This window comes from Oryzias latipes, chromosome 8, assembly GCF_002234675.1.
Source record: "Oryzias latipes chromosome 8, ASM223467v1".
Taxonomy (NCBI): Eukaryota; Metazoa; Chordata; class Actinopteri; order Beloniformes; family Adrianichthyidae; genus Oryzias; species Oryzias latipes.
Genome location: NC_019866.2, coordinates 8,992,107 through 9,001,998, shown reverse-complemented (window position 1 = coordinate 9,001,998; position 9,892 = coordinate 8,992,107). Strand labels below are relative to the sequence as shown.

At 34.9% G+C, this 9,892-nt stretch overlaps 1 protein-coding gene across 1 annotated transcript; it reads left to right on the top strand.

The window, feature by feature from the left end:
- The first annotated feature begins 881 nt into the window (after nt 1–881).
- Nucleotides 882–9,821, top strand: LOC101164402 (syntaxin-binding protein 2). Its single transcript, XM_004071620.4, has 19 exons — nt 882–953; nt 2,496–2,545; nt 2,638–2,719; nt 2,865–2,941; nt 3,033–3,108; nt 3,195–3,298; nt 3,585–3,733; nt 3,829–3,913; nt 4,391–4,521; nt 4,642–4,749; nt 5,190–5,247; nt 5,350–5,415; nt 5,538–5,618; nt 7,138–7,279; nt 7,383–7,489; nt 7,593–7,691; nt 7,773–7,858; nt 8,488–8,648; nt 8,746–9,821. The coding sequence occupies exons 1-19, from the start codon at nt 917–919 to the stop codon at nt 8,823–8,825; spliced, it is 1,779 nt and encodes a 592-aa protein (XP_004071668.1). The 5' UTR covers nt 882–916; the 3' UTR covers nt 8,826–9,821.
- The last annotated feature ends 71 nt before the right edge of the window (nt 9,822–9,892 follow it).

Sequence of the window (9,892 nt, the reverse complement as noted above, 5' to 3'; positions counted from 1 at the left end):
GGCTGCGTGTAGGACTGGTGCGTGGGAAACAAGGGTTCATGTCCCTGGAGGGACTATGAGCTTCATCCAGTGTGGGTCCTTGGGCAAGACCCTTCTCTCTACTGCCTAACTATGTAGCCACTAGGGGGCCCAAGTCTGGGTGATTCGCTGTTGTGAAGGGATCTGCTAAAAGGTGAACAAGTGTGGTAATTGTATAAAAAAATGTTTTTTGCAGCAAAGCCCTGAATTTGGCAGAAACCAAACAGTGTATAGGAGAAGCACCAAACTACTAATGGTTAAATGCTGCAAAAATGAATTGTTTTGTAGCCTTGTGATAACGAGTTGAATCAAAAACTGCTTATTCTTGTCAAACTTTGGGCCATCAGTTTGACAAAGTATGGCTACAATGGTATGTATGTTGAAAGAATGATTCTAAACAAATGATGAAAAGAGTGAATGAACAATTATTTAGGAATATGAGGCTTCACAAAAGCCCAAGGTTTTGAGTTGAATACACTTTTTTAAAATTTTTATTTACAGAATATAACACCAGAGATTCTGTTTTTTTATTAAACAATGATAAAGACATGTAGGCTATCAGAAGTGGCCATTTAAATGGTTACTAATTTCTCAGTAAAGGGTCACCTGCCTCCCCCTTCCTTCCCCTCTTTTAAGAGTTTTTTTAAACAAATGCTAATTTTTTGCAGATTTGATTTTTACTAAATAATTTCCTTTTGTATGATAAGAATTTTTTTTACATTTATTTATTTATTTTTTAAAATTTGCTTGCATGTTTACAGACTAGGATCATTAGGCATGGAGTTAAGGAATAGTTTGGGTGATTGCCCAGATCTGACGTTAGGGGGCGATGTTGCACTTTCAAAAACTGCGCTTTAAACATAAGGAAGTGACTGACTTCTACCAGTCTCCTGCCAAGATGGCACCGAGTGGGCTGAAAGCGGTAGTCGGAGAAAGTAAGTATCAAATTCCTTAAAATATAAACATTTTCCAAATACTTAAACAGTTGAAATGGTGGATGGTTTGGTTGGATTTCAGTTGTTGTAATGATAGGAACTGACGAATAAGACACACCCGTGTTTTCTTATTATGATTGATACACTGAGTTTTTCTTCCTGTTTCACCCAACATCAACGTAACTAATAAAGAAGAGTTTTTACTCATTAAACTACGAATAAATACATATCTCAGACATGTTTATTTTCAGATACTAGTGGCTAGGAGAAAGTTGTCGACCGGTTTATTGTCATTTTCTAAATTGAAAGCATTAAAAACTGCGACAAAAATGGTCATGGTCTGGCAAGTTGGGAGCTAACAGTAACAGTTGCTAACTCAGTGTCTGATGATGTAAAAAGGAAGTTTAGCAACTTTGTTCGAGATGCAACCATCCAACACATGTAAAAGGTCTGACCAAAGATCATGTTAAAGTTTCTGTCATTTTAATTTCAAACATTTTAACGTGTACGTAATACGGTCATAGTTTTATGAGAAATTACGTAATGGCTGCCTGAAAACATTTGCATGACATTATAATACAACACACCCCACTGAAAGAAATGCTGTGTGTGTAAAAATATCAACGTTTAAATACATTTCTTTTGAAAATATTTGACTAGTTGAAGATAATAATAAAGAGGGTGATATAGTATTGAGGCCATACATCTGAAAAATAGACATGGAATCCTCAGATATTTACTAAAAACAAATGTTTTCTTTTAGTTTTGGATTTGCTATTTCATACGAAAATTTACAATCCAAGCAGATCGTTTATTTATTTATTTTTTAATTATTTATTTTTAACATCAAATTGCGAATAAAAAATGTGTTTCTCTCTTGCTGCTGATTGCAAAACTAGGTCAAAATATACCAAAAATTGAGACTGTCCAATGAATTTTGTTGAATTAATAAAACCTAATTAATTCATATAGAATTAAAATTTCAAAAACACAGACATAATTATTAATTTTTTCAAATAGAAAAATATAAAACTATTCCACAGCAGCACTACAGGACATTTTACTGCTTTTAAAATAGTCGTGTCATGAATTTCTTGTGTTAAAAGAACATCTTTTTGCTCATTTGCCAAGATCAAGTAATTCTGTTAAATTTTGAATATTCAAGTGATTGTAGTAGTAAAGGAAATAGTCTAAAGCACATTGTTGATCAACAGGCTTATCATCACATTTTTATGTCTGAAACATTATTCCGTTCCTTCTTGTAAAATATTAAAAACCAGCAGGTAAGGCAAACCATGCAGGTGATTTACTATTTGATATTCCCTTTTATTGTTTTTTTTCTTAAGCTTGAATAAAAACACAAGTCATGCATATTTTTCCAGAAATGAAATATCTGGCTTTTGTTTTTTTTTGTTTACAGTGCTCAGGATTTTTTTAAACTGAAGTCAGTGCAAAAATGCCACAACGTTTACTTTGCCTTGTGCAGCTAGATTGCTCATATAGTTTTAATAACGTACAATTTTTCTTCTGCGCCTTTTTCAGAAATCCTTAATGGAGTCATCAAGAGTGTAAAGAAGGACGGAGAATGGAAGGTAAAACTGCTCAAATAGAAAAATCTTCCTGTTTTGTCTTTCCTTTTCACTTTCAATGTGATCACGTCTTTTGTTTACTCCGTCTTGTTTAGGTTTTAATTGTGGATCACATGAGCATGAGGATTCTGTCCTCTTGTTGCAAGATGTCTGATATTCTCGCCGAGGGAGTGACGAGTAAGTCCACAGATAATCTGATTTCATTAAATGTAGACCATAATACCACTTATTTTTGGAAGATTTATATTTGTTGAAATTTTATTTTAGAAAAAAGTTGAATGTTTGGGGAGAAAATGTCTCATCTGCCGTTTTCATTTTCTAGTTGTGGAGGACATTAATAAGTGCAGGGAGCCAATCTCAAGTTTGGAAGCCATTTATTTGATATCACCAATGGAGAAGGTTAAATGTTTCTGATTTTCTTTTACAAGAGTTGATGACATATTTTTCTCTCATTTGCAATCCCCTGAATAAACAAATATTTATTTTACAGTCAGTTAAAGCTCTCATCAATGACTTCAAGGACACAGTCTTTACTTACAAAGCAGCCCACATCTTCTTTACCGATGGTAAGAAATGAAAGCTTTTATAAATTAACAAAGACAAAAACATTTGGAATAAAACAAACATTTTTCTTGCTGTCTGTTTTTTTAAGCTTGTTCAGATAGTCTCTTTGCTGAGATTGGAAGATCCAGAGTGGCCAAAGTTATCAAGACACTGAAAGAAATCAATGTTGCATTCCTGCCGTATGAGTCTCAGGTAAACCATTAGCTCTTAAATGCCTAATTATTGTACTTTTAGTTGCAGTATTTTTATTCCCAAAGTTTCTGTCTGCTGTAACTAATGAAAACCTTTTGTGTTCCAATGTTGTTTAATGCTCAAATGTAAGGGGGAAATAAAGTAGCAGGTTTTAAAATGAAAGTTGAAAATGAAACGGCAGACTTTTGGTTGTTATTGCTGGACTGCAGGCATTTCTTTTTATTTAACCTTTTGTTTGTGTTAGTATCTTTGAACATTTGACCTCAATTGTTATAACTTCCTGTAGGTATTTTCTTTGGACAGTCCCTCTTCTTTTAAATCATTCTACGGCTCCAGACCATGTGAAAGCAAAGACAGAATGATAGAAAATATGGCGGAACAGATTGCAACTCTGTGTGACACACTCAAAGAGTTTCCTGCAGTCCGATACCGCAAGTACAGAAGCTTAACTTGAAAGTTGTTTTGAATTTTTTTGTTTTTTGCAACTTAATGTACTTAGTTATTCAGGATGTTTTAATTCTTTGTCTTAGGGGACCTGAAGAAAATGCTAAACTTGCTGAGGAGGTCAGCAGGCGCCTAACTGCTCACAAAGCTGACAACCCGAGCATGGGAGAGGTAAGGAAATTTGAAGAACACCCGACAACCATGTCTCCCTTGCTCTGCTGTGTCACTGTTTCTAAAACAAACTTCCTCTTTATTAGATTACACTTCTATTTAGATTCTGCACTTCTTTATTTTCATAAATTGTTAATTATTCTATGGGTTCTGGGTTTAATTTCTTAATTTTTTCTCTTGACCTTTCCCTTTCACCTTCATCTTTTCTGTCTTTCTTAGCTGACATTTCCTTGCTATCAAGATATCTTAACAGGCAGGTATACCTATTTCTATTTCTATTTTTTCCCAACACATGACAAAAGCATGAGGCATTTTTACATACTTTCATGTATCCAAAACTCTGTCTTAAAAGTTTTAAGGTAGAGCCTTGACATGACAAGGCATCATCTGAGTGTAAATCCTTCTTTATGAGAACAAACAACAAAATAAATCTGAGATGATGATCATTTATTTATTTCTTTGTTTTGTTATACAAAGGGTGCAGATAAAGCACGATCCCAGCTGCTTATCGTTGATCGCGGGTTTGATCCCATCTCACCTGTTCTACATGAGTTGACCTTCCAAGCGATGGCTTACGACTTGCTGGATATCAAACAGGACATTTACACGTAAGTTAGCTTTGCCTTCCTTTGTTTTGTTTTTTTTTTACTTCTGTACCTTGCAATACCTCTGTACTGTCAGTGATGCATTGATGCCCCAAAATGATGGATTTCTGTCTTTATGTTAAGCTACCAGACAACCGGTGTTGGGAATTCAAAACAAAGAGAAGTGCTACTGGATGAAGATGATGAGCTCTGGGTTCAGCTCAGGCATCAACACATTGCAGATGTCACAAAGTAAGTCTCTCGCAGCTACATCTACATCTACATTATTTAGTTCATTAGGGGCATTCATTTGATTGTTTTGATTTATTACAAGACACTTATTTTGTGGTTTATTCTTAAAAGTGTATAAATTGATTGAAAAATTTAAGCTTGCAGTGTATTAAGAGAAAGTCAAATTATTTTATCTTTAAAACCTTTTATGTTCGCTTAGTTATGACATTTGTTTGGAAGGAAACAATTGTAGATATGTAAAAAAGGATCTCACCAACTTTGTATACATTATGTTGTATAGATAGATAAATGTGTTTTATTTTTATTTTTCTAGTACAAATATGTTTACATAAAAATGCTTTATTAAATACTTAAAATATTATTAGATTGCAGTTTATTCTAGAGTCTGGTCATTTAAACAGCCTGCAGTTGATGACTGGATCTTTTCTTTTTGCTTTCAGAAAAGTGACCGAGCTTCTCCGCAGCTTTTGTGAGAGCAAAAGGATGTGCACAGACAATGTAAGAACTATGTAGTGTCACTTTTCTGAAATATCAGATATTTCTTTTGGCAGCTCAAAACTAATATGATTGGTTAAAAAAAATCTGAATTACGGTTTTCAGGCCAACATTAAAGACCTTGCTCAAATGCTCAAGAAAATGCCGCAGTACCAGAAGGAACTGACCATGGTAAGAATATAGTTCCCTTCTTCTGTTTTTAATCATTGCTGTGAAACCTTTTTAAATGTTTTTTTATGTAAATAATGTTAAATCAAGAAAACCTTATCCAATGTGGTTATTATTTGTTACAGTACTCTACTCATTTGCACCTTGCTGAAGCTTGTATGAAGACGTTCAAGGCAACTCTTGACAAAATCTGTGAGGTGGAGCAGGTTGGTATTGAATTACTCATGGAAACTGATTATCTACGTCCATTTTTGAACATTTTTCCTAAAGGAATTTTGAATTAAAAGTATTTCCAGCATAGAAACAAAAGAATAATAAACAAACATAAAGGATATTTTACATTACTATACCATTTTTTTTTTAAATTTTCATTCCTAATATTCTATATTGTGAATATTTTAAATTGTGTAAACGCAATTAAAAAATTAGAATAGTGGAAAGTCAATTCTAATTTTGTAATGTGTACATCTGCACTATTTACATAACACAACACCATTGTCTCCAGACATAAATAGAAAAAAATGTTCATCATGCACTGAGTGCAAAGAACCGGTATGTATTAACAGTGTCTTTGTCCCAGAAGAGCAGCTTATGCGTTCCTCTGTGAGGCAGAATAGCTTAAATCCAACCACTCTGTAACTTTTATTTGACATCTTCATTTAAAGCTCATGTAAGCTATACTAAAATGTTCCTAGTGCTGTCTGATGATATTTCATAATGATAATAAATCATAACCCGAATGTTGCATAACAGGCTTGGTTACAGAAATCATTTATTTGTTTATAGAAGTGCTAAAGAGGTTGTTATGTCATTATTTTGACCTTACAGGCATGCCATAGACATGTACAACATGGAAGTATTTAATTCATCCATCAGCAAAAGCTCAGGGTAGAGCTGCAGTGCAGAGTACTGCCAAATCCCATTGTGTTGTGTGCATAGTGCCAGACAGGTCACCAGAGGTGATCTATTCTACTGGGTTCAGTTCAGTGCTGGATGACTGAGAAGCACATGCAAAATGATGAGCTTGGCATGCATGCGGCATTATGAGATGCATGTGTTAATGGGACCTTTTTGTATGAGTGAATCACTCAACTGCACTAATGGTTTATCAGCATGCCTGAAAGCTACCTCTTTAATCCAGCAGGCATGCCTTGGCTCCGATCAGGATTGCGTGATGGTTCCCTTTGCTGCCGTTTGTTTCACTGTTTAACCATTTTGGCAGCACCTACCCAGTTATATGTAAACAATGTGAATCATGATGTCTTGCTGCTTATAAAGTGGTCCTGGCTGACCAGAACAATGCTTTGTTTAAGTTAGTGGTTGTTAGGAATGTTATCTAGGTTTAAATGCAGCATCTTTGCAAGTTTAGGGTGGCCTAGGTAAAACATTACTAATGAGTTAAAGTTTTACCTTGTAGGTTTCATTTCAACTATGTTTGTTTTATAGGATCAAAAGAACAAAACAAAACATAAAACTAAGTATTATTTGATGGTTGACTGAAAAGGTTTGTCTAAAATACAGGAGACTTGCTGTGTTTTAAAAGAACGAGTTAAATTATGGATGTTACAATTCTTTTAGTAGTTTTTGTCCTGGAGTAGAAAAAAAAGTAATCTGTGAACAAGTCTTTATGCTTGTCACCTGCTCTGGTAGTAACCTGTCAGCTGACTTGAGCTCAGGATTACTATATTTATTCCAGATAGTTACTCACTAGTGTGCCTTCCACAGGACCTTGCGATGGGAACTAATGCAGATGGGGAGCCTATAAAAGATCCCATGAAGAGCATTGTTCCGGTTCTCCTCAACAATGACATTGGGCCCTTTGAAAAGATCCGCATCATTCTGCTCTTCATTTTCCACAAGAAGAAAGGTGGGGCTGCGTTACAGATATATGACAGTCACAGAGTAAACGGCAATGCATTAGGCATTGTTACAGCCTTTATCAGTGTTTACATTTGAGTTTATCCACAAAGGCATTGGGGAGGAGAACCTTACCAAGCTGATAGAGCATGCAAACATAAAGAACCACAGCACCATCATCACCAACCTCCAGAACCTGGGCTGCAACATTATAGCTGGGGTAAGTTTATTTGAGGATAACTTTATGCACTAATAAAGATTTACTACCCCTGTTCTAATTCAAGTCCCTTTCTGTTTTTTACCTGCATAATGTTTGTGGTTAGGGCCGCAATACTGGAAACACACTACCAGTACGCAAAGAGCGGACAGAGAGTACATACCAGCTTTCAAGATGGACTCCCATTATCAAGGACATCATGGAGGTATTATTGGATATAAGGGGTTTATGATTTGTGGTTAAGCTGATCAGTTTTGTTTTCATTCTAAAAGAAATGTTTTCACAGGATGCCATAGAGGACAAGCTGGACACAAAGCAGTGGCCATTCTTTGGAGATCGTGCACAAATCAACACTACTCAGACCACAGTCAAGTAGGTTCTGGAAATGAACTATTAAAATGTTTTTAAAAACAGCTTTTATGTGAGTTTAAATCAATAATTTATCTGGAATCTTTTTTGTTAATAAAAAAGACAAAGCACATAAATAACCTCCAGTAGATGGCTAAAAAAACAAATGAAAGGGCCCAAACAAATGGTACAAAATTTTCCCATTAAAGCTTTCATTGCTTCAGCTGTGTTGGAAATTTCAAAGGTCATTTTAAGTCACATTTACTTAGAGTTCAGCTCTGTACTTTCAAGGGAATCTCTATCCTGGTGGTGGGGCTTCCACAAACTAAAAACCTCATTTTGCTCATAATCTGCTTAATACTCGATGTCTGCCAACTTCCTTTTAAGCAAAGAGCAAAGTTAAAAACGTGTATTCATTAAGGATAAAGCTATGATTCAAGAGACATGTAAATCCAGACAAAAGTGGAATAATGTTAAATTCAACCTGTGGATTATTCAAAAAAATATTAACATAACAGAAATTGTGCAACATGTCGCTAATGACTGCAGTGGAAACAATTACTAAAAAGCGCAGCTGCTTATGGAATGGATTCAATATCAAACACCATCTGGAGCACCTCTAATCCTTCTTTTACCCTCCTGACTCTCTGCAGTAGTGCTCGTTTTGGACATTGGCACAAAAACAAGTCTCCGACGGAGTATCGCTCTGGCCCTCGACTCATTATCTTTGTGATTGGGGGAGTGTCCCACTCTGAGATGCGCTCTGCTTATGAAGTCACTCGTTCCACTGATGGGAAATGGGAAGTGCTCATTGGTAAGCAATTGCTGTACCGAGAGGTACAGTAGAAGTTCTACCCCTTTCAGTCAATATGAAAATGTATATAAAAAAAGTTTCCATTTCTCTTTGACAGGGTCATCTCACATTTTGACACCAAACGGCTTCCTCAACGACTTAAAGAGTCTGGACCAGGATTCCGAGTCTACTTCTTAGACGGGAAGACCACACAATAAGGGGCTGTGTTCTTTGATTGAACGCTGATATTCTATTTGAAATTTATGTGCTCCAAAGTAAATTATGAAGTTATGAACTTTTAAATATAACCATGGAAGGAAGTTAATTTGATATTATTTTAGGTTCTTTTTATTGTTTGATCTAAATTGGTTTCTGTATTCTCCTGATAGAAATTGTGTACAAATATTTAAGTTAACAGTAGTACGCTAATTACTGAACCACTATCCACATTCCTATTTCTTTACAATGGAGTAGAACTTTAAGGTTTTACTTTACAACATCTAACAACCTTTCAAAAACTAAAAGAATCTATGCTTTATTGTCTGCATAATGGCAAAAAAAAAAAAAACGGACACTGAATCAGATTATTTTGTTAAATGTATATTTTGCTGCATTAAGGTTATTTAATAAGAGTTATGAGGTGAAAATATGGCACGTGTTGATTTGATGTTTAATGCATAGAAAAATAGACCCAACAGCAGCTGAGTTGTACCAACAGGTAATTTTTTTATGCAATTATGGATTATTCTAAAAATGTTTGGACAAAATTAAGAGCTGAAGTGAGGAGCAGTCAAGAACTATTGTAAGACTTTAGAACTTTACAAATCTCAAGGAGACATTTGTTAAGATTTCTCTAAAACCTTACTAGAGTCTGTCTAAAGTCATTTTTTTAGGATTGTACCCTTATGTTTAGAATAACTAGTTTGGTATCAGGTATTATAAAAATAAAGTAGTGGGATCACAATGAAGAGTTGCAATCATCAGAAGTTTGTTTAAAGTCTTTTCTTTGGGTACCTTTTGTGCACTTTCTGAAAATGTCATACCTGCTGTGGTTAAAAGTAATTGAAAAGTTGAAATGAACTGCTGGAGGCTAGCTTCTCATGTATGTTAATATATTGGTGGGAGTTTCTGTATTGGGTGCTTTGTTTCCTCTCTTGTAAATGATGAATAAAAATGTACTTGTTTCAAACCAGATTTTGGACTGTTGTTTTGTTTAATGTCCTTTTTAAAAGACACAGTGTCATAGACATACATTACATAGAACT

What these genes read in the sequence shown, in the direction of transcription:
- LOC101164402 (XM_004071620.4), top strand. Translation starts at nt 917, where the DNA reads ATGGCACCGAGTGGGCTGAAAGCGGTAGTCGGAGAAA. An exon ending in AAAGGATGTGCACAGACAAT is followed by an intron (nt 5,248 to 5,349) that starts GTAAGAACTATG and finishes TACGGTTTTCAG; the next exon opens with GCCAACATTAAAGACCTTGC. An exon ending in TTATCAAGGACATCATGGAG is followed by an intron (nt 7,692 to 7,772) that starts GTATTATTGGAT and finishes ATGTTTTCACAG; the next exon opens with GATGCCATAGAGGACAAGCT.